Source organism: Balaenoptera acutorostrata, chromosome 1 (assembly GCF_949987535.1).
Source record: "Balaenoptera acutorostrata chromosome 1, mBalAcu1.1, whole genome shotgun sequence".
NCBI classification, from domain to species: Eukaryota; Metazoa; Chordata; class Mammalia; order Artiodactyla; family Balaenopteridae; genus Balaenoptera; species Balaenoptera acutorostrata.
The window spans coordinates 151767284-151790850 of NC_080064.1; the positions used below are offsets into that span (position 1 = coordinate 151767284).

A 23567-nucleotide genomic window follows, 5' to 3' on the forward strand; every position below is an offset into this window, starting at 1 on the left:
GGGCAAAGCCAGAAAGGAGTGGAGGCCAGGTGGAGCACTGCTGTTGGCGCTGAGCATGTGTGTGAGGTGGGGCTGCCCTTGACTGGACACTGGGTCTCAGACTGTGGCACAGCTGACATCACAGAATCCACTGTGAGGCCACGGCTGGGCTTCAGGACCTAGAAATTCAGAGAGAACACTGCATGCATTCTCAGATTGTATGGTTCTTTATTTAAATTGCAGTAAGGAAGCTGAAATGGGCTCTCCAGGGGTATTTCGCTGAGCCCTGGTCCCCTTTGCAGCTTCCAGCTCTAGGTCCTATTGATGGGCTTCAATGGTCACTGGCTCCATGGCCTCAGATGTCACACCACCAGTGATTTCCAGCCCCTGGCCACTCTCTGCTGTCTCTATGATGGCCTCCATTCGGGTCCCTTCCACTGCCTTCGCCAGGATGTTCACACCTTTATCGCGTGATGAGCCCGCTGTCTTTCTAGTAAGACTGGCTCTGATATTCCTGAAGAAGGAGCTGATCCTGCTGAATCTCTTGGTGGCGGAAGCTGAACTCGCTGTAGATAAGCTCCTGCCCGGTTTGTGCGAGGTCCTGGGCTCGTTGGTGATGGGAGCACGGCTGACGCCTTTGTGACCAGTGCCCTGCTCGCTGCCCCCCGGGCTGCCGTGGCCTTTCTCCTTCTGGTCGTCTCTAGTGGCTCTACGGCCGCCTGAGCACCGACCAGCTGCTGTTTGGATTACCTTGTTCCCCGCTGCCTTGTGGTGGCTTTCCACTGAACCGCAGAGCGAGGGGCTCCTAAGAGCTCTCTCCTCTTCCCACTGCTCCCTGCTCTCCCTTCTTCCCTTGCGGGCCTGGGACACCCTCTGTGAGCTGCCATCCTGTTCACTCACTTGGCCTTCCTGTGGCAAGGTTGAGATGAGGGACCCCTCGTCCTCCTTGTTGGCTCTTCCTCTGACAGTCTCACTGGTAGGTTCTGCTCCGACCGCAGTCCTGCCGGCCTCTGGGGAGAGGCTGGTGGACGTGCTGGAAGCATACTGTGAATTGTCCGCAGCACCTGCCAGGGCCGTTTTCCTGCTCCTCAGGGATGTTCCGGCAGTGCCCCCAGTGGCTATATTGGTTTTGCTTCCTCCTGGACCGTCGCTGGCTGTGGCCGCCGTGGCGGTGCTCTGCTCTTCAGGGGCAGGAGACTTGATCACTGCCACGCTCAAAGCACCCGCTGCGGTGCCTCCTGCCACCCATGCTGTCTCCACCTTTGTCGTTGCCCCCGATGCTGACTCTTTGTCAAGCACCGTAGGCTTTGCTTTTGCAGTGGCCACATCGGGCACGGTAGTGGGCTTGTGGGAGTCCAGTTGGATCCCCTCCCCCCCAGCAAACGCTGCAGACGTGGCCCCGGCCACCTCAGAGCGCATGTGGAGGCTCCTGATGCTGACCTGGTCCTGATCCCACTCTCCTTGGAAATCCTCCCCTGCCGGGCTCCGCCCGTCCTCCTCCTCGAACACAGGCATGCCGATCATGTCCCCGGCTGGAATGGCATAGGTGCTGCTGTGACTGTCCACTGGTGGTCGCAGGAGGTAAATCAGCTTTTCCCAGTAGGCAAAGAGGTCTTCCTGCGCGTCCAGAGGGGGACACAGCTGCAGGTAGCAGGAGCGGCCAGTGGCAAACTTCACGCGCAGCTGTTGTTTCTCACGATTGTGAGCGGAGATCCTCACGAACTTCAAGGGAAGGAGCCTGGTGAGCTCTAAGGTCTTTGCAGCCTTGTGGCTCTTCCCCTTGGTGGCCTGGCTGCGCTCAGCGTGCTCTTCACAGCCGGTGGCCCATCGGGCCAGCAGCATGATGTCTGGGAGTGGGAGGACGGGGCTGCTGGATGCGATGCCCACGGTCACCATGCAGACACAGTTGTGCACGTCGATCACGTCTCCCCTCTTCGTGATCTGGATAAAGTCGCTCTCGAATATCGGTGCGTACCTGAATATGTCGTATTCGCCCTTGTGCAGTTGCTGCTGCAGCTTCCCCATGGTGGTGTTGAACAGGCCCACCCCGGTGCTGCTCTGGGCCGTGTGATACGGGAGCAGAGAGTCCCCAGTCATGGCTGTCTTTGATCACGACAGGCAGCGCGGTGAAGGCGGGCCCCTGGCTCTTCCCTCCCTCGGCTTCGTTGGCAGAAGAGCGAGCTGCGGTGCTCCTGCCTCCTGCGTCACACAAGCAGCCCTACGGCAGGTTTTCCAAGCCCACCCCACCGGCCCCCACCTTTGCCTCAGGGTCTCCCAGAGGCAGGGGTGTGGGTAGGGGCACAGATGATCACAGCGGGGACACTGTAGGGCGCCTGGACCCCAGGCTAAATCTCTTCAAGTTGTCGAGAGGTATGGTAGGCTCCCCCTCTGCCTCACCTCACTTCTGCTTCTGGATTTTTTATCTCCCCAAGAGGCCGTCAACTTCAGTCCTAGTGAGAGAAGTAACCACTTTCTCAGCCTAACCCCCTGGCACAGCCTATTTATCCTCTGATGCCCTTTGTGACCTATCACTGTCACACAGCCCTTTGCCTCATCGCCCAGCTGCCCCCTCAGGGCAGGGCCCCCATCCTCTCCCAAACACCCCATTGCCCCCGCGGAGGACAGGCCCATCCTGCCAGGGACTCAGGTGGGTACCAAAATAAAAATGTCTTCAACTGGGAAAATTTTGTGTGGGTCCTTTTTCTTTTCCTCCCCCAAATTCAGCTACTGGATGAAATCTATAGGAATGTAAGATGATGGGATAAACTTGAACCATTTAAGCTCATGGTTTAATTGTATCGAATGACGTAGAGTTGGCAGTTGCGACCCTTAGTCTGTCCTTTCATAAAATCCCAGTAAACGTTGACAATGGTGATTTTTAATAATAACATTAAAAATTGCTTCTCCTAGGCACCATGCTGCGTTCTTCACGTATGTTTGTAAGACTCCACTGAGTTTGGTACTGTTAACTACTGTTCCCAGTTTACAGGTGAAGAAATTGAGGTTGTATCTCCTGTTTAAATTCCCAGAGCTAATGGTAGCAGAGGCACTATTTGAATGTAGGTCTACCTGATTCTAAAGCCTTTGTTCTGAACCACTGCAGTACTTAGCCTCACAAAGAAAGCTTGGCCCAGCCAAATGTTTTCAAACTGGACTGATTTAACTACCTTTAAGAACACCTATTTGGTGCATTATTAAAAGTTGCATAATTAATTCTATGTGTGTATAACCAAAAACAAGTGTTCTTGTACTTTACCTTAAATAAATGTAATTTAAAGATGCCGAGCCTTTCTGACATCACTTTTGTGCATACATAAAAGTGAAAAAAAAAAAAGTGAAGAAAAGAGAAAGGCATTGGCAATAACTTCATCACAACTGCCACGGCGATTGTAGGACCATCCTCATTTCAGAGTTAGTAAAATGTGAAAAATACAGCACCTGTGTACCTACCATCTTGCTTAAGAGACAAAACAATTCCCAGCAGCACTAACAGCCTTGTGTCAACCTCCTTGACCTAGCCTTTCCACCCTAGAGAAAACTGTCCTGAATTTTGTGTTTACTCTTCCCTCATTTTTAGCTACAGTTGTTTTTAAACATATACCCTATGCAATACATTGTTTGAGCTTGTTTCAGAATGGTTCCGTGAGTGGAATTGTATCCCATTCTTTTGATGTTTTTAAAAATCATGAGAAGTCGATCTATACTAATGTGTGTAGCTCACTTATCTTTCACTATTGAGTATTCCACTCTCTTCATATCCTGCTGTATTAATTCTGTTGCTGGACATTTGGGCTGTTTCCAGCATTCTGCTGTCAAGTTATGTTTGCTATAGACATTCTCATAGTTGTTTCTTAGAACATGTGTGTTTCTCCAGGGTGTATACCTGGGAAGGGGACGGCTAAGTCTAGATGAGAGTGCTTGCTGTTCTGATTGCTAGCCAATACTGCTGCCCGTGTTTCTGTCCACTGAATAGCCCGAGGGGACAGGAGTCCTGCTCTTGCTTTGTTTACAGACCTTCAGGGGGAATAAGCGTTTATGAAAAGAATAGGGGGATAGTGAAGGAGAGCTTCCTAGGCCATAGTCTGACTTTCAGCCATGGCCCCGGGGGGCAAAGCCAGAAAGGAGTGGAGGCCAGGTGGAGCACTGCTGTTGGCGCTGAGCATGTGTGTGAGGTGGGGCTGCCCTTGACTGGACACTGGGTCTCAGACTGTGGCACAGCTGACATCACAGAATCCACTGTGAGGCTACGGCTGGGCTTCAGGACCTAGAAATTCAGAGAGAACACTGCATGCATTCTCAGATTGTATGGTTCTTTATTTAAATTGCAGTAAGGAAGCTGAAATGGGCTCTCCAGGGGTATTTCGCTGAGCCCTGGTCCCCTTTGCAGCTTCCAGCTCTAGGTCCTATTGATGGGCTTCAATGGTCACTGGCTCCATGGCCTCAGATGTCACACCACCAGTGATTTCCAGCCCCTGGCCACTCTCTGCTGTCTCTATGATGGCCTCCATTCGGGTCCCTTCCACTGCCTTCGCCAGGATGTTCACACCTTTATCGCGTGATGAGCCCGCTGTCTTTCTAGTAAGACTGGCTCTGATATTCCTGAAGAAGGAGCTGATCCTGCTGAATCTCTTGGTGGCGGAAGCTGAACTCGCTGTAGATAAGCTCCTGCCCGGTTTGTGCGAGGTCCTGGGCTCGTTGGTGATGGGAGCACGGCTGACGCCTTTGTGACCAGTGCCCTGCTCGCTGCCCCCCGGGCTGCCGTGGCCTTTCTCCTTCTGGTCGTCTCTAGTGGCTCTACGGCCGCCTGAGCACCGGCCAGCTGCTTTTTGGATTACCTTGTTCCCCGCTGCCTTGTGGTGGCTTTCCACTGAACCGCAGAGCGAGGGGCTCCTAAGAGCTCTCTCCTCTTCCCACTGCTCCCTGCTCTCCCTTCTTCCCTTGCGGGCCTGGGACACCCTCTGTGAGCTGCCATCCTGTTCACTCACTTGGCCTTCCTGTGGCAAGGTTGAGATGAGGGACCCCTCGTCCTCCTTGTTGGCTCTTCCTCTGACAGTCTCACTGGTAGGTTCTGCTCCGACCGCAGTCCTGCCGGCCTCTGGGGAGAGGCTGGTGGACGTGCTGGAAGCATACTGTGAATTGTCCGCAGCACCTGCCAGGGCCGTTTTCCTGCTCCTCAGGGATGTTCCGGCAGTGCCCCCAGTGGCTATATTGGTTTTGCTTCCTCCTGGACCGTCGCTGGCTGTGGCCGCCGTGGCGGTGCTCTGCTCTTCAGGGGCAGGAGACTTGATCACTGCCACGCTCAAAGCACCCGCTGCGGTGCCTCCTGCCACCCATGCTGTCTCCACCTTTGTCGTTGCCCCCGATGCTGACTCTTTGTCAAGCACCGTAGGCTTTGCTTTTGCAGTGGCCACATCGGGCACGGTAGCGGGCTTGTGGGAGTCCAGTTGGATCCCCTCCCCCCCAGCAAACGCTGCAGACGTGGCCCCGGCCACCTCAGAGCGCATGTGGAGGCTCCTGATGCTGACCTGGTCCTGATCCCACTCTCCTTGGAAATCCTCCCCTGCCGGGCTCCGCCCGTCCTCCTCCTCGAACACAGGCATGCCGATCATGTCCCCGGCTGGAATGGCATAGGTGCTGCTGTGACTGTCCACTGGTGGTCGCAGGAGGTAAATCAGCTTTTCCCAGTAGGCAAAGAGGTCTTCCTGCGCGTCCAGAGGGGGACACAGCTGCAGGTAGCAGGAGCGGCCAGTGGCAAACTTCACGCGCAGCTGTTGTTTCTCACGATTGTGAGCGGAGATCCTCACGAACTTCAAGGGAAGGAGCCTGGTGAGCTCTAAGGTCTTTGCAGCCTTGTGGCTCTTCCCCTTGGTGGCCTGGCTGCGCTCAGCGTGCTCTTCACAGCCGGTGGCCCATCGGGCCAGCAGCATGATGTCTGGGAGTGGGAGGACGGGGCTGCTGGATGCGATGCCCACGGTCACCATGCAGACACAGTTGTGCACGTCGATCACGTCTCCCCTCTTCGTGATCTGGATAAAGTCGCTCTCGAATATCGGTGCGTACCTGAATATGTCGTATTCGCCCTTGTGCAGTTGCTGCTGCAGCTTCCCCACGGTGGTGTTGAACAGGCCCACCCCGGTGCTGCTCTGGGCCGTGTGATACGGGAGCAGAGAGTCCCCAGTCATGGCTGTCTTTGATCACGACAGGCAGCGCGGTGAAGGCGGGCCCCTGGCTCTTCCCTCCCTCGGCTTCGTTGGCAGAAGAGCGAGCTGCGGTGCTCCTGCCTCCTGCGTCACACAAGCAGCCCTACGGCAGGTTTTCCAAGCCCACCCCACCGGCCCCCACCTTTGCCTCAGGGTCTCCCAGAGGCAGGGGTGTGGGTAGGGGCACAGATGATCACAGCGGGGACGCTGTAGGGCGCCTGGACCCCAGGCTAAATCTCTTCAAGTTGTCGAGAGGTATGGTAGGCTCCCCCTCTGCCTCACCTCACTTCTGCTTCTGGATTTTTTATCTCCCCAAGAGGCCGTCAACTTCAGTCCTAGTGAGAGAAGTAACCACTTTCTCAGCCTAACCCCCTGGCACAGCCTATTTATCCTCTGATGCCCTTTGTGACCTATCACTGTCACACAGCCCTTTGCCTCATCGCCCAGCTGCCCCCTCAGGGCAGGGCCCCCATCCTCTCCCAAACACCCCATTGCCCCCGCGGAGGACAGGCCCATCCTGCCAGGGACTCAGGTGGGTACCAAAATAAAAATGTCTTCAACTGGGAAAATTTTGTGTGGGTCCTTTTTCTTTTCCTCCCCCAAATTCAGCTACTGGATGAAATCTATAGGAATGTAAGATGATGGGATAAACTTGAACCATTTAAGCTCATGGTTTAATTGTATCGAATGACGTAGAGTTGGCAGTTGCGACCCTTAGTCTGTCCTTTCATAAAATCCCAGTAAACGTTGACAATGGTGATTTTTAATAATAACATTAAAAATTGCTTCTCCTAGGCACCATGCTGCGTTCTTCACGTATGTTTGTAAGACTCCACTGAGTTTGGTACTGTTAACTACTGTTCCCAGTTTACAGGTGAAGAAATTGAGGTTGTATCTCCTGTTTAAATTCCCAGAGCTAATGGTAGCAGAGGCACTATTTGAATGTAGGTCTACCTGATTCTAAAGCCTTTGTTCTGAACCACTGCAGTACTTAGCCTCACAAAGAAAGCTTGGCCCAGCCAAATGTTTTCAAACTGGACTGATTTAACTACCTTTAAGAACACCTATTTGGTGCATTATTAAAAGTTGCATAATTAATTCTATGTGTGTATAACCAAAAACAAGTGTTCTTGTACTTTACCTTAAATAAATGTAATTTAAAGATGCCGAGCCTTTCTGACATCACTTTTGTGCATACATAAAAGTGAAAAAAAAAAGTGAAAAAAAGAGAAAGGCATTGGCAATAACTTCATCACAACTGCCACGGCGATTGTAGGACCATCCTCATTTCAGAGTTAGTAAAATGTGAAAAATACAGCACCTGTGTACCTACCATCTTGCTTAAGAGACAAAACAATTCCCAGCAGCACTAACAGCCTTGTGTCAACCTCCTTGACCTAGCCTTTCCACCCTAGAGAAAACTGTCCTGAATTTTGTGTTTACTCTTCCCTCATTTTTAGCTACAGTTGTTTTTAAACATATACCCTATGCAATACATTGTTTGAGCTTGTTTCAGAATGGTTCCGTGAGTGGAATTGTATCCCATTCTTTTGATGTTTTTAAAAATCATGAGAAGTCGATCTATACTAATGTGTGTAGCTCACTTATCTTTCACTATTGAGTATTCCACTCTCTTCATATCCTGCTGTATTAATTCTGTTGCTGGACATTTGGGCTGTTTCCAGCTTTCTGCTGTCAAGTTATGTTTGCTATAGACATTCTCATAGTTGTTTCTTAGAACATGTGTGTTTCTCCAGGGTGTATACCTAGGAAGGGGACGGCTAAGTCTAGATGAGAGTGCTTGCTGTTCTGATTGCTAGCCAATACTGCTGCCCGTGTTTCTGTCCACTGAATAGCCCGAGGGGACAGGAGTCCTGCTCTTGCTTTGTTTACAGACCTTCAGGGGGAATAAGCGTTTATGAAAAGAATAGGGGGATAGTGAAGGAGAGCTTCCTAGGCCATAGTCTGACTTTCAGCCATGGCCCCGGGGGGCAAAGCCAGAAAGGAGTGGAGGCCAGGTGGAGCACTGCTGTTGGCGCTGAGCATGTGTGTGAGGTGGGGCTGCCCTTGACTGGACACTGGGTCTCAGACTGTGGCACAGCTGACATCACAGAATCCACTGTGAGGCTACGGCTGGGCTTCAGGACCTAGAAATTCAGAGAGAACACTGCATGCATTCTCAGATTGTATGGTTCTTTATTTAAATTGCAGTAAGGAAGCTGAAATGGGCTCTCCAGGGGTATTTCGCTGAGCCCTGGTCCCCTTTGCAGCTTCCAGCTCTAGGTCCTATTGATGGGCTTCAATGGTCACTGGCTCCATGGCCTCAGATGTCACACCACCAGTGATTTCCAGCCCCTGGCCACTCTCTGCTGTCTCTATGATGGCCTCCATTCGGGTCCCTTCCACTGCCTTCGCCAGGATGTTCACACCTTTATCGCGTGATGAGCCCGCTGTCTTTCTAGTAAGACTGGCTCTGATATTCCTGAAGAAGGAGCTGATCCTGCTGAATCTCTTGGTGGCGGAAGCTGAACTCGCTGTAGATAAGCTCCTGCCCGGTTTGTGCGAGGTCCTGGGCTCGTTGGTGATGGGAGCACGGCTGACGCCTTTGTGACCAGTGCCCTGCTCGCTGCCCCCCGGGCTGCCGTGGCCTTTCTCCTTCTGGTCGTCTCTAGTGGCTCTACGGCCGCCTGAGCACCGGCCAGCTGCTTTTTGGATTACCTTGTTCCCCGCTGCCTTGTGGTGGCTTTCCACTGAACCGCAGAGCGAGGGGCTCCTAAGAGCTCTCTCCTCTTCCCACTGCTCCCTGCTCTCCCTTCTTCCCTTGCGGGCCTGGGACACCCTCTGTGAGCTGCCATCCTGTTCACTCACTTGGCCTTCCTGTGGCAAGGTTGAGATGAGGGACCCCTCGTCCTCCTTGTTGGCTCTTCCTCTGACAGTCTCACTGGTAGGTTCTGCTCCGACCGCAGTCCTGCCGGCCTCTGGGGAGAGGCTGGTGGACGTGCTGGAAGCATACTGTGAATTGTCCGCAGCACCTGCCAGGGCCGTTTTCCTGCTCCTCAGGGATGTTCCGGCAGTGCCCCCAGTGGCTATATTGGTTTTGCTTCCTCCTGGACCGTCGCTGGCTGTGGCCGCCGTGGCGGTGCTCTGCTCTTCAGGGGCAGGAGACTTGATCACTGCCACGCTCAAAGCACCCGCTGCGGTGCCTCCTGCCACCCATGCTGTCTCCACCTTTGTCGTTGCCCCCGATGCTGACTCTTTGTCAAGCACCGTAGGCTTTGCTTTTGCAGTGGCCACATCGGGCACGGTAGCGGGCTTGTGGGAGTCCAGTTGGATCCCCTCCCCCCCAGCAAACGCTGCAGACGTGGCCCCGGCCACCTCAGAGCGCATGTGGAGGCTCCTGATGCTGACCTGGTCCTGATCCCACTCTCCTTGGAAATCCTCCCCTGCCGGGCTCCGCCCGTCCTCCTCCTCGAACACAGGCATGCCGATCATGTCCCCGGCTGGAATGGCATAGGTGCTGCTGTGACTGTCCACTGGTGGTCGCAGGAGGTAAATCAGCTTTTCCCAGTAGGCAAAGAGGTCTTCCTGCGCGTCCAGAGGGGGACACAGCTGCAGGTAGCAGGAGCGGCCAGTGGCAAACTTCACGCGCAGCTGTTGTTTCTCACGATTGTGAGCGGAGATCCTCACGAACTTCAAGGGAAGGAGCCTGGTGAGCTCTAAGGTCTTTGCAGCCTTGTGGCTCTTCCCCTTGGTGGCCTGGCTGCGCTCAGCGTGCTCTTCACAGCCGGTGGCCCATCGGGCCAGCAGCATGATGTCTGGGAGTGGGAGGACGGGGCTGCTGGATGCGATGCCCACGGTCACCATGCAGACACAGTTGTGCACGTCGATCACGTCTCCCCTCTTCGTGATCTGGATAAAGTCGCTCTCGAATATCGGTGCGTACCTGAATATGTCGTATTCGCCCTTGTGCAGTTGCTGCTGCAGCTTCCCCACGGTGGTGTTGAACAGGCCCACCCCGGTGCTGCTCTGGGCCGTGTGATACGGGAGCAGAGAGTCCCCAGTCATGGCTGTCTTTGATCACGACAGGCAGCGCGGTGAAGGCGGGCCCCTGGCTCTTCCCTCCCTCGGCTTCGTTGGCAGAAGAGCGAGCTGCGGTGCTCCTGCCTCCTGCGTCACACAAGCAGCCCTACGGCAGGTTTTCCAAGCCCACCCCACCGGCCCCCACCTTTGCCTCAGGGTCTCCCAGAGGCAGGGGTGTGGGTAGGGGCACAGATGATCACAGCGGGGACACTGTAGGGCGCCTGGACCCCAGGCTAAATCTCTTCAAGTTGTCGAGAGGTATGGTAGGCTCCCCCTCTGCCTCACCTCACTTCTGCTTCTGGATTTTTTATCTCCCCAAGAGGCCGTCAACTTCAGTCCTAGTGAGAGAAGTAACCACTTTCTCAGCCTAACCCCCTGGCACAGCCTATTTATCCTCTGATGCCCTTTGTGACCTATCACTGTCACACAGCCCTTTGCCTCATCGCCCAGCTGCCCCCTCAGGGCAGGGCCCCCATCCTCTCCCAAACACCCCATTGCCCCCGCGGAGGACAGGCCCATCCTGCCAGGGACTCAGGTGGGTACCAAAATAAAAATGTCTTCAACTGGGAAAATTTTGTGTGGGTCCTTTTTCTTTTCCTCCCCCAAATTCAGCTACTGGATGAAATCTATAGGAATGTAAGATGATGGGATAAACTTGAACCATTTAAGCTCATGGTTTAATTGTATCGAATGACGTAGAGTTGGCAGTTGCGACCCTTAGTCTGTCCTTTCATAAAATCCCAGTAAACGTTGACAATGGTGATTTTTAATAATAACATTAAAAATTGCTTCTCCTAGGCACCATGCTGCGTTCTTCACGTATGTTTGTAAGACTCCACTGAGTTTGGTACTGTTAACTACTGTTCCCAGTTTACAGGTGAAGAAATTGAGGTTGTATCTCCTGTTTAAATTCCCAGAGCTAATGGTAGCAGAGGCACTATTTGAATGTAGGTCTACCTGATTCTAAAGCCTTTGTTCTGAACCACTGCAGTACTTAGCCTCACAAAGAAAGCTTGGCCCAGCCAAATGTTTTCAAACTGGACTGATTTAACTACCTTTAAGAACACCTATTTGGTGCATTATTAAAAGTTGCATAATTAATTCTATGTGTGTATAACCAAAAACAAGTGTTCTTGTACTTTACCTTAAATAAATGTAATTTAAAGATGCCGAGCCTTTCTGACATCACTTTTGTGCATACATAAAAGTGAAAAAAAAAAAAGTGAAAAAAAGAGAAAGGCATTGGCAATAACTTCATCACAACTGCCACGGCGATTGTAGGACCATCCTCATTTCAGAGTTAGTAAAATGTGAAAAATACAGCACCTGTGTACCTACCATCTTGCTTAAGAGACAAAACAATTCCCAGCAGCACTAACAGCCTTGTGTCAACCTCCTTGACCTAGCCTTTCCACCCTAGAGAAAACTGTCCTGAATTTTGTGTTTACTCTTCCCTCATTTTTAGCTACAGTTGTTTTTAAACATATACCCTATGCAATACATTGTTTGAGCTTGTTTCAGAATGGTTCCGTGAGTGGAATTGTATCCCATTCTTTTGATGTTTTTAAAAATCATGAGAAGTCGATCTATACTAATGTGTGTAGCTCACTTATCTTTCACTATTGAGTATTCCACTCTCTTCATATCCTGCTGTATTAATTCTGTTGCTGGACATTTGGGCTGTTTCCAGCATTCTGCTGTCAAGTTATGTTTGCTATAGACATTCTCATAGTTGTTTCTTAGAACATGTGTGTTTCTCCAGGGTGTATACCTAGGAAGGGGACGGCTAAGTCTAGATGAGAGTGCTTGCTGTTCTGATTGCTAGCCAATACTGCTGCCCGTGTTTCTGTCCACTGAATAGCCCGAGGGGACAGGAGTCCTGCTCTTGCTTTGTTTACAGACCTTCAGGGGGAATAAGCGTTTATGAAAAGAATAGGGGGATAGTGAAGGAGAGCTTCCTAGGCCATAGTCTGACTTTCAGCCATGGCCCCGGGGGGCAAAGCCAGAAAGGAGTGGAGGCCAGGTGGAGCACTGCTGTTGGCGCTGAGCATGTGTGTGAGGTGGGGCTGCCCTTGACTGGACACTGGGTCTCAGACTGTGGCACAGCTGACATCACAGAATCCACTGTGAGGCTACGGCTGGGCTTCAGGACCTAGAAATTCAGAGAGAACACTGCATGCATTCTCAGATTGTATGGTTCTTTATTTAAATTGCAGTAAGGAAGCTGAAATGGGCTCTCCAGGGGTATTTCGCTGAGCCCTGGTCCCCTTTGCAGCTTCCAGCTCTAGGTCCTATTGATGGGCTTCAATGGTCACTGGCTCCATGGCCTCAGATGTCACACCACCAGTGATTTCCAGCCCCTGGCCACTCTCTGCTGTCTCTATGATGGCCTCCATTCGGGTCCCTTCCACTGCCTTCGCCAGGATGTTCACACCTTTATCGCGTGATGAGCCCGCTGTCTTTCTAGTAAGACTGGCTCTGATATTCCTGAAGAAGGAGCTGATCCTGCTGAATCTCTTGGTGGCGGAAGCTGAACTCGCTGTAGATAAGCTCCTGCCCGGTTTGTGCGAGGTCCTGGGCTCGTTGGTGATGGGAGCACGGCTGACGCCTTTGTGACCAGTGCCCTGCTCGCTGCCCCCCGGGCTGCCGTGGCCTTTCTCCTTCTGGTCGTCTCTAGTGGCTCTACGGCCGCCTGAGCACCGGCCAGCTGCTTTTTGGATTACCTTGTTCCCCGCTGCCTTGTGGTGGCTTTCCACTGAACCGCAGAGCGAGGGGCTCCTAAGAGCTCTCTCCTCTTCCCACTGCTCCCTGCTCTCCCTTCTTCCCTTGCGGGCCTGGGACACCCTCTGTGAGCTGCCATCCTGTTCACTCACTTGGCCTTCCTGTGGCAAGGTTGAGATGAGGGACCCCTCGTCCTCCTTGTTGGCTCTTCCTCTGACAGTCTCACTGGTAGGTTCTGCTCCGACCGCAGTCCTGCCGGCCTCTGGGGAGAGGCTGGTGGACGTGCTGGAAGCATACTGTGAATTGTCCGCAGCACCTGCCAGGGCCGTTTTCCTGCTCCTCAGGGATGTTCCGGCAGTGCCCCCAGTGGCTATATTGGTTTTGCTTCCTCCTGGACCGTCGCTGGCTGTGGCCGCCGTGGCGGTGCTCTGCTCTTCAGGGGCAGGAGACCTGATCACTGCCACGCTCAAAGCACCCGCTGCGGTGCCTCCTGCCACCCATGCTGTCTCCACCTTTGTCGTTGCCCCCGATGCTGACTCTTTGTCAAGCACCGTAGGCTTTGCTTTTGCAGTGGCCACATCGGGCACGGTAGCGGGCTTGTGGGAGTCCAGTTGGATCCCCTCCCCCCCAGCAAACGCTGCAGACGTGGCCCCGGCCACCTCAGAGCGCATGTGGAGGCTCCTGATGCTGACCTGGTCCTGATCCCACTCTCCTTGGAAATCCTCCCCTGCCGGGCTCCGCCCGTCCTCCTCCTCGAACACAGGCATGCCGATCATGTCCCCGGCTGGAATGGCATAGGTGCTGCTGTGACTGTCCACTGGTGGTCGCAGGAGGTAAATCAGCTTTTCCCAGTAGGCAAAGAGGTCTTCCTGCGCGTCCAGAGGGGGACACAGCTGCAGGTAGCAGGAGCGGCCAGTGGCAAACTTCACGCGCAGCTGTTGTTTCTCACGATTGTGAGCGGAGATCCTCACGAACTTCAAGGGAAGGAGCCTGGTGAGCTCTAAGGTCTTTGCAGCCTTGTGGCTCTTCCCCTTGGTGGCCTGGCTGCGCTCAGCGTGCTCTTCACAGCCGGTGGCCCATCGGGCCAGCAGCATGATGTCTGGGAGTGGGAGGACGGGGCTGCTGGATGCGATGCCCACGGTCACCATGCAGACACAGTTGTGCACGTCGATCACGTCTCCCCTCTTCGTGATCTGGATAAAGTCGCTCTCGAATATCGGTGCGTACCTGAATATGTCGTATTCGCCCTTGTGCAGTTGCTGCTGCAGCTTCCCCACGGTGGTGTTGAACAGGCCCACCCCGGTGCTGCTCTGGGCCGTGTGATACGGGAGCAGAGAGTCCCCAGTCATGGCTGTCTTTGATCACGACAGGCAGCGCGGTGAAGGCGGGCCCCTGGCTCTTCCCTCCCTCGGCTTCGTTGGCAGAAGAGCGAGCTGCGGTGCTCCTGCCTCCTGCGTCACACAAGCAGCCCTACGGCAGGTTTTCCAAGCCCACCCCACCGGCCCCCACCTTTGCCTCAGGGTCTCCCAGAGGCAGGGGTGTGGGTAGGGGCACAGATGATCACAGCGGGGACACTGTAGGGCGCCTGGACCCCAGGCTAAATCTCTTCAAGTTGTCGAGAGGTATGGTAGGCTCCCCCTCTGCCTCACCTCACTTCTGCTTCTGGATTTTTTATCTCCCCAAGAGGCCGTCAACTTCAGTCCTAGTGAGAGAAGTAACCACTTTCTCAGCCTAACCCCCTGGCACAGCCTATTTATCCTCTGATGCCCTTTGTGACCTATCACTGTCACACAGCCCTTTGCCTCATCGCCCAGCTGCCCCCTCAGGGCAGGGCCCCCATCCTCTCCCAAACACCCCATTGCCCCCGCGGAGGACAGGCCCATCCTGCCAGGGACTCAGGTGGGTACCAAAATAAAAATGTCTTCAACTGGGAAAATTTTGTGTGGGTCCTTTTTCTTTTCCTCCCCCAAATTCAGCTACTGGATGAAATCTATAGGAATGTAAGATGATGGGATAAACTTGAACCATTTAAGCTCATGGTTTAATTGTATCGAATGACGTAGAGTTGGCAGTTGCGACCCTTAGTCTGTCCTTTCATAAAATCCCAGTAAACGTTGGCAATGGTGATTTTTAATAATAACATTAAAAATTGCTTCTCCTAGGCACCATGCTGCGTTCTTCACGTATGTTTGTAAGACTCCACTGAGTTTGGTACTGTTAACTACTGTTCCCAGTTTACAGGTGAAGAAATTGAGGTTGTATCTCCTGTTTAAATTCCCAGAGCTAATGGTAGCAGAGGCACTATTTGAATGTAGGTCTACCTGATTCTAAAGCCTTTGTTCTGAACCACTGCAGTACTTAGCCTCACAAAGAAAGCTTGGCCCAGCCAAATGTTTTCAAACTGGACTGATTTAACTACCTTTAAGAACACCTATTTGGTGCATTATTAAAAGTTGCATAATTAATTCTATGTGTGTATAACCAAAAACAAGTGTTCTTGTACTTTACCTTAAATAAATGTAATTTAAAGATGCCGAGCCTTTCTGACATCACTTTTGTGCATACATAAAAGTGAAAAAAAAAAAAGTGAAAAAAAGAGAAAGGCATTGGCAATAACTTCATCACAACTGCCACGGCGATTGTAGGACCATCCTCATTTCAGAGTTAGTAAAATGTGAAAAATACAGCACCTGTGTACCTACCATCTTGCTTAAGAGACAAAACAATTCCCAGCAGCACTAACAGCCTTGTGTCAACCTCCTTGACCTAGCCTTTCCACCCTAGAGAAAACTGTCCTGAATTTTGTGTTTACTCTTCCCTCATTTTTAGCTACAGTTGTTTTTAAACATATACCCTATGCAATACATTGTTTGAGCTTGTTTCAGAATGGTTCCGTGAGTGGAATTGTATCCCATTCTTTTGATGTTTTTAAAAATCATGAGAAGTCGATCTATACTAATGTGTGTAGCTCACTTATCTTTCACTATTGAGTATTCCACTCTCTTCATATCCTGCTGTATTAATTCTGTTGCTGGACATTTGGGCTGTTTCCAGCTTTCTGCTGTCAAGTTATGTTTGCTATAGACATTCTCATAGTTGTTTCTTAGAACATGTGTGTTTCTCCAGGGTGTATACCTAGGAAGGGGACGGCTAAGTCTAGATGAGAGTGCTTGCTGTTCTGATTGCTAGCCAATACTGCTGCCCGTGTTTCTGTCCACTGAATAGCCCGAGGGGACAGGAGTCCTGCTCTTGCTTTGTTTACAGACCTTCAGGGGGAATAAGCGTTTATGAAAAGAATAGGGGGATAGTGAAGGAGAGCTTCCTAGGCCATAGTCTGACTTTCAGCCATGGCCCCGGGGGGCAAAGCCAGAAAGGAGTGGAGGCCAGGTGGAGCACTGCTGTTGGCGCTGAGCATGTGTGTGAGGTGGGGCTGCCCTTGACTGGACACTGGGTCTCAGACTGTGGCACAGCTGACATCACAGAATCCACTGTGAGGCTACGGCTGGGCTTCAGGACCTAGAAATTCAGAGAGAACACTGCATGCATTCTCAGATTGTATGGTTCTTTATTTAAATTGCAGTAAGGAAGCTGAAATGGGCTCTCCAGGGGTATTTCGCTGAGCCCTGGTCCCCTTTGCAGCTTCCAGCTCTAGGTCCTATTGATGGGCTTCAATGGTCACTGGCTCCATGGCCTCAGATGTCACACCACCAGTGATTTCCAGCCCCTGGCCACTCTCTGCTGTCTCTATGATGGCCTCCATTCGGGTCCCTTCCACTGCCTTCGCCAGGATGTTCACACCTTTATCGCGTGATGAGCCCGCTGTCTTTCTAGTAAGACTGGCTCTGATATTCCTGAAGAAGGAGCTGATCCTGCTGAATCTCTTGGTGGCGGAAGCTGAACTCGCTGTAGATAAGCTCCTGCCCGGTTTGTGCGAGGTCCTGGGCTCGTTGGTGATGGGAGCACGGCTGACGCCTTTGTGACCAGTGCCCTGCTCGCTGCCCCCCGGGCTGCCGTGGCCTTTCTCCTTCTGGTCGTCTCTAGTGGCTCTACGGCCGCCTGAGCACCGGCCAGCTGCTTTTTGGATTACCTTGTTCCCCGCTGCCTTGTGGTGGCTTTCCACTGAACCGCAGAGCGAGGGGCTCCTAAGAGCTCTCTCCTCTTCCCACTGCTCCCTGCTCTCCCTTCTTCCCTTGCGGGCCTGGGACACCCTCTGTGAGCTGCCATCCTGTTCACTCACTTGGCCTTCCTGTGGCAAGGTTGAGATGAGGGACCCCTCGTCCTCCTTGTTGGCTCTTCCTCTGACAGTCTCACTGGTAGGTTCTGCTCCGACCGCAGTCCTGCCGGCCTCTGGGGAGAGGCTGGTGGACGTGCTGGAAGCATACTGTGAATTGCCCGCAGCACCTGCCAGGGCCGTTTTCCTGCTCCTCAGGGATGTTCCGGCAGTGCCCCCAGTGGCTATATTGGTTTTGCTTCCTCCTGGACCGTCGCTGGCTGTGGCCGCCGTGGCGGTGCTCTGCTCTTCAGGGGCAGGAGACTTGATCACTGCCACGCTCAAAGCACCCGCTGCGGTGCCTCCTGCCACCCATGCTGTCTCCACCTTTGTCGTTGCCCCCGATGCTGACTCTTTGTCAAGCACCGTAGGCTTTGCTTTTGCAGTGGCCACATCGGGCACGGTAGCGGGCTTGTGGGAGTCCAGTTGGATCCCCTCCCCCCCAGCAAACGCTGCAGACGTGGCCCCGGCCACCTCAGAGCGCATGTGGAGGCTCCTGATGCTGACCTGGTCCTGATCCCACTCTCCTTGGAAATCCTCCCCTGCCGGGCTCCGCCCGTCCTCCTCCTCGAACACAGGCATGCCGATCATGTCCCCGGCTGGAATGGCATAGGTGCTGCTGTGACTGTCCACTGGTGGTCGCAGGAGGTAAATCAGCTTTTCCCAGTAGGCAAAGAGGTCTTCCTGCGCGTCCAGAGGGGGACACAGCTGCAGGTAGCAGGAGCGGCCAGTGGCAAACTTCACGCGCAGCTGTTGTTTCTCACGATTGTGAGCGGAGATCCTCACGAACTTCAAGGGAAGGAGCCTGGTGAGCTCTAAGGTCTTTGCAGCCTTGTGGCTCTTCCCCTTGGTGGCCTGGCTGCGCTCAGCGTGCTCTTCACAGCCGGTGGCCCATCGGGCCAGCAGCATGATGTCTGGGAGTGGGAGGACGGGGCTGCTGGATGCGATGCCCACGGTCACCATGCAGACACAGTTGTGCACGTCGATCACGTCTCCCCTCTTCGTGATCTGGATAAAGTCGCTCTCGAATATCGGTGCGTACCTGAATATGTCGTATTCGCCCTTGTGCAGTTGCTGCTGCAGCTTCCCCACGGTGGTGTAGAACAGGCCCACCCCGGTGCTGCTCTGGGCCGTGTGATACGGGAGCAGAGAGTCCCCAGTCATGGCTGTCTTTGATCACGACAGGCAGCGCGGTGAAGGCGGGCCCCTGGCTCTTCCCTCCCTCGGCTTCGTTGGCAGAAGAGCGAGCTGCGGTGCTCCTGCGTCACACAAGCAGCCCTACGGCAGGTTTTCCAAGCCCACCCCACCGGCCCCCACCTTTGCCTCAGGGTCTCCCAGAGGCAGGGGTGTGGGTAGGGGCACAGATGATCACAGCGGGGACGCTGTAGGGCGCCTGGACCCCAGGCTAAATCTCTTCAAGTTGTCGAGAGGTATGGTAGGCTCCCCCTCTGCCTCACCTCACTTCTGCTTCTGGATTTTTTATCTCCCCAAGAGGCCGTCAACTTCAGTCCTAGTGAGAGAAGTAACCACTTTCTCAGCCTAACCCCCTGGCACAGCCTATTTATCCTCTGATGCCCTTTGTGACCTATCACTGTCACACAGCCCTTTGCCTCATCGCCCAGCTGCCCCCTCAGGGCAGGGCCCCCATCCTCTCCCAAACACCCCATTGCCCCCGCGGAGGACAGGCCCATCCTGCCAGGGACTCAGGTGGGTACCAAAATAAAAATGTCTTCAACTGGGAAAATTTTGTGTGGGTCCTTTTTCTTTTCCTCCCCCAAATTCAGCTACTGGATGAAATCTATAGGAATGTAAGATGATGGGATAAACTTGAACCATTTAAGCTCATGGTTTAATTGTATCGAATGACGTAGAGTTGGCAGTTGCGACCCTTAGTCTGTCCTTTCATAAAATCCCAGTAAACGTTGGCAATGGTGATTTTTAATAATAACATTAAAAATTGCTTCTCCTAGGCACCATGCTGCGTTCTTCACGTATGTTTGTAAGACTCCACTGAGTTTGGTACTGTTAACTACTGTTCCCAGTTTACAGGTGAAGAAATTGAGGTTGTATCTCCTGTTTAAATTCCCAGAGCTAATGGTAGCAGAGGCACTATTTGAATGTAGGTCTACCTGATTCTAAAGCCTTTGTTCTGAACCACTGCAGTACTTAGCCTCACAAAGAAAGCTTGGCCCAGCCAAATGTTTTCAAACTGGACTGATTTAACTACCTTTAAGAACACCTATTTGGTGCATTATTAAAAGTTGCATAATTAATTCTATGTGTGTATAACCAAAAACAAGTGTTCTTGTACTTTACCTTAAATAAATGTAATTTAAAGATGCCGAGCCTTTCTGACATCACTTTTGTGCATACATAAAAGTGAAAAAAAAAAAAAAGGGAAAAAAAGAGAAAGGCATTGGCAATAACTTCATCACAACTGCCACGGCGATTGTAGGACCATCCTCATTTCAGAGTTAGTAAAATGTGAAAAATACAGCACCTGTGTACCTACCATCTTGCTTAAGAGACAAAACAATTCCCAGCAGCACTAACAGCCTTGTGTCAACCTCCTTGACCTAGCCTTTCCACCCTAGAGGAAACTGTCCTGAATTTTGTGTTTACTCTTCCCTCATTTTTAGCTACAGTTGTTTTTAAACATATACCCTATGCCATACATTGTTTGAGCTTGTTTCAGAATGGTTCCGTGAGTGGAATTGTATCCCATTCTTTTGATGTTTTTAAAAATCATGAGAAGTCGATCTATACTAATGTGTGTAGCTCACTTATCTTTCACTATTGAGTATTCCACTCTCTTCATATCCTGCTGTATTAATTCTGTTGCTGGACATTTGGGCTGTTTCCAGCATTCTGCTGTCAAGTTATGTTTGCTATAGACATTCTCATAGTTGTTTCTTAGAACATGTGTGTTTCTCCAGGGTATATACCTGGGAAGGGGACGGCTAAGTCTAGATGAGAGTGCTTGCTGTTCTGATTGCTAGCCAATACTGCTGCCCGTGTTTCTGTCCACTGAATAGCCCGAGGGGACAGCAGTCCTGCTCTTGCTTTGTTTACAGACCTTCAGGGGGAATAAGCGTTTATAAAAAGAATAGGGGGATAGTGAAGGAGAGCTTCCTAGGCCATAGTCTGACTTTCAGCCATGGCCCCGGGGGGCAAAGCCAGAAAGGAGTGGAGGCCAGGTGGAGCACTGCTGTTGGCGCTGAGCATGTGTGTGAGGTGGGGCTGCCCTTGACTGGACACTGGGTCTCAGACTGTGGCACAGCTGACATCACAGAATCCACTGTGAGGCCACGGCTGGGCTTCAGGACCTAGAAATTCAGAGAGAACACTGCATGCATTCTCAGATTGTATGGTTCTTTATTTAAATTGCAGTAAGGAAGCTGAAATGGGCTCTCCAGGGGTATTTCGCTGAGCCCTGGTCCCCTTTGCAGCTTCCAGCTCTAGGTCCTATTGATGGGCTTCAATGGTCACTGGCTCCATGGCCTCAGATGTCACACCACCAGTGATTTCCAGCCCCTGGCCACTCTCTGCTGTCTCTATGATGGCCTCCATTCGGGTCCCTTCCACTGCCTTCGCCAGGATGTTCACACCTTTATCGCGTGATGAGCCCGCTGTCTTTCTAGTAAGACTGGCTCTGATATTCCTGAAGAAGGAGCTGATCCTGCTGAATCTCTTGGTGGCGGAAGCTGAACTCGCTGTAGATAAGCTCCTGCCCGGTTTGTGCGAGGTCCTGGGCTCGTTGGTGATGGGAGCACGGCTGACGCCTTTGTGACCAGTGCCCTGCTCGCTGCCCCCCGGGCTGCCGTGGCCTTTCTCCTTCTGGTCGTCTCTAGTGGCTCTACGGCCGCCTGAGCACCGGCCAGCTGCTTTTTGGATTACCTTGTTCCCCGCTGCCTTGTGGTGGCTTTCCACTGAACCGCAGAGCGAGGGGCTCCTAAGAGCTCTCTCCTCTTCCCACTGCTCCCTGCTCTCCCTTCTTCCCTTGCGGGCCTGGGACACCCTCTGTGAGCTGCCATCCTGTTCACTCACTTGGCCTTCCTGTGGCAAGGTTGAGATGAGGGACCCCTCGTCCTCCTTGTTGGCTCTTCCTCTGACAGTCTCACTGGTAGGTTCTGCTCCGACCGCAGTCCTGCCGGCCTCTGGGGAGAGGCTGGTGGACGTGCTGGAAGCATACTGTGAATTGCCCGCAGCACCTGCCAGGGCCGTTTTCCTGCTCCTCAGGGATGTTCCGGCAGTGCCCCCAGTGGCTATATTGGTTTTGCTTCCTCCTGGACCGTCGCTGGCTGTGGCCGCCGTGGCGGTGCTCTGCTCTTCAGGGGCAGGAGACTTGATCACTGCCACGCTCAAAGCACCCGCTGCGGTGCCTCCTGCCACCCATGCTGTCTCCACCTTTGTCGTTGCCCCCGATGCTGACTCTTTGTCAAGCACCGTAGGCTTTGCTTTTGCAGTGGCCACATCGGGCACGGTAGCGGGCTTGTGGGAGTCCAGTTGGATCCCCTCCCCCCCAGCAAACGCTGCAGACGTGGCCCCGGCCACCTCAGAGCGCATGTGGAGGCTCCTGATGCTGACCTGGTCCTGATCCCACTCTCCTTGGAAATCCTCCCCTGCCGGGCTCCGCCCGTCCTCCTCCTCGAACACAGGCATGCCGATCATGTCCCCGGCTGGAATGGCATAGGTGCTGCTGTGACTGTCCACTGGTGGTCGCAGGAGGTAAATCAGCTTTTCCCAGTAGGCAAAGAGGTCTTCCTGCGCGTCCAGAGGGGGACACAGCTGCAGGTAGCAGGAGCGGCCAGTGGCAAACTTCACGCGCAGCTGTTGTTTCTCACGATTGTGAGCGGAGATCCTCACGAACTTCAAGGGAAGGAGCCTGGTGAGCTCTAAGGTCTTTGCAGCCTTGTGGCTCTTCCCCTTGGTGGCCTGGCTGCGCTCAGCGTGCTCTTCACAGCCGGTGGCCCATCGGGCCAGCAGCATGATGTCTGGGAGTGGGAGGACGGGGCTGCTGGATGCGATGCCCACGGTCACCATGCAGACACAGTTGTGCACGTCGATCACGTCTCCCCTCTTCGTGATCTGGATAAAGTCGCTCTCGAATATCGGTGCGTACCTGAATATGTCGTATTCGCCCTTGTGCAGTTGCTGCTGCAGCTTCCCCACGGTGGTGTTGAACAGGCCCACCCCGGTGCTGCTCTGGGCCGTGTGATACGGGAGCAGAGAGTCCCCAGTCATGGCTGTCTTTGATCACGACAGGCAGCGCGGTGAAGGCGGGCCCCTGGCTCTTCCCTCCCTCGGCTTCGTTGGCAGAAGAGCGAGCTGCGGTGCTCCTGCCTCCTGCGTCACACAAGCAGCCCTACGGCAGGTTTTCCAAGCCCACCCCACCGGCCCCCACCTTTGCCTCAGGGTCTCCCAGAGGCAGGGGTGTGGGTAGGGGCACAGATGATCACAGCGGGGACACTGTAGGGCGCCTGGACCCCAGGCTAAATCTCTTCAAGTTGTCGAGAGGTATGGTAGGCTCCCCCTCTGCCTCACCTCACTTCTGCTTCTGGATTTTTTATCTCCCCAAGAGGCCGTCAACTTCAGTCCTAGTGAGAGAAGTAACCACTTTCTCAGCCTAACCCCCTGGCACAGCCTATTTATCCTCTGATGCCCTTTGTGACCTATCACTGTCACACAGCCCTTTGCCTCATCGCCCAGCTGCCCCCTCAGGGCAGGGCCCCCATCCTCTCCCAAACACCCCATTGCCCCCGCGGAGGACAGGCCCATCCTGCCAGGGACTCAGGTGGGTACCAAAATAAAAATGTCTTCAACTGGGAAAATTTTGTGTGGGTCCTTTTTCTTTTCCTCCCCCAAATTCAGCTACTGGATGAAATCTATAGGAATGTAAGATGATGGGATAAACTTGAACCATTTAAGCTCATGGTTTAATTGTATCGAATGACGTAGAGTTGGCAGTTGCGACCCTTAGTCTGTCCTTTCATAAAATCCCAGTAAACGTTGACAATGGTGATTTTTAATAATAACATTAAAAATTGCTTCTCCTAGGCACCATGCTGCGTTCTTCACGTATGTTTGTAAGACTCCACTGAGTTTGGTACTGTTAACTACTGTTCCCAGTTTACAGGTGAAGAAATTGAGGTTGTATCTCCTGTTTAAATTCCCAGAGCTAATGGTAGCAGAGGCACTATTTGAATGTAGGTCTACCTGATTCTAAAGCCTTTGTTCTGAACCACTGCAGTACTTAGCCTCACAAAGAAAGCTTGGCCCAGCCAAATGTTTTCAAACTGGACTGATTTAACTACCTT

The 23567-nt window shown here is 52.9% G+C and overlaps 6 protein-coding genes across 6 annotated transcripts; all 6 read right to left on the reverse strand.

The window, feature by feature from the left end:
- Positions 1-297: 297 nt before the first annotated feature.
- On the reverse strand, positions 298-2076 carry LOC102997540 (Golgi-associated RAB2 interactor protein 4-like). Its single transcript, XM_007184988.3, has one exon. The coding sequence runs from the start codon at positions 2074-2076 to the stop codon at positions 298-300; it is 1779 nt and encodes a 592-aa protein (XP_007185050.2).
- Positions 2077-4382: 2306 nt separating this feature from the next.
- LOC130707080 (Golgi-associated RAB2 interactor protein 4-like) lies at positions 4383-6161 on the reverse strand. Its single transcript, XM_057539835.1, has one exon. It carries the CDS (start codon positions 6159-6161, stop codon positions 4383-4385), a length of 1779 nt encoding a protein of 592 aa, XP_057395818.1.
- Positions 6162-8465: 2304 nt separating this feature from the next.
- LOC130707082 (Golgi-associated RAB2 interactor protein 4-like) lies at positions 8466-10244 on the reverse strand. The gene has a single exon (XM_057539844.1). It carries the CDS (start codon positions 10242-10244, stop codon positions 8466-8468), a length of 1779 nt encoding a protein of 592 aa, XP_057395827.1.
- Positions 10245-12550: 2306 nt separating this feature from the next.
- LOC130707077 (Golgi-associated RAB2 interactor protein 4-like) lies at positions 12551-14329 on the reverse strand. The gene has a single exon (XM_057539809.1). It carries the CDS (start codon positions 14327-14329, stop codon positions 12551-12553), a length of 1779 nt encoding a protein of 592 aa, XP_057395792.1.
- A 2306-nt stretch (positions 14330-16635) lies between these two features.
- LOC130704670 (Golgi-associated RAB2 interactor protein 4-like) lies at positions 16636-18414 on the reverse strand. The gene is made up of 2 exons (XM_057527300.1): positions 17218-18414; positions 16636-17082 (listed from the first exon to the last, which is right to left on the reverse strand). The coding sequence occupies exons 1-2, from the start codon at positions 18412-18414 to the stop codon at positions 16636-16638; spliced, it is 1644 nt and encodes a 547-aa protein (XP_057383283.1).
- Positions 18415-20715: 2301 nt separating this feature from the next.
- On the reverse strand, positions 20716-22494 carry LOC130705767 (Golgi-associated RAB2 interactor protein 4-like). Its single transcript, XM_057534771.1, has one exon. The coding sequence runs from the start codon at positions 22492-22494 to the stop codon at positions 20716-20718; it is 1779 nt and encodes a 592-aa protein (XP_057390754.1).
- Positions 22495-23567: the final 1073 nt, after the last annotated feature.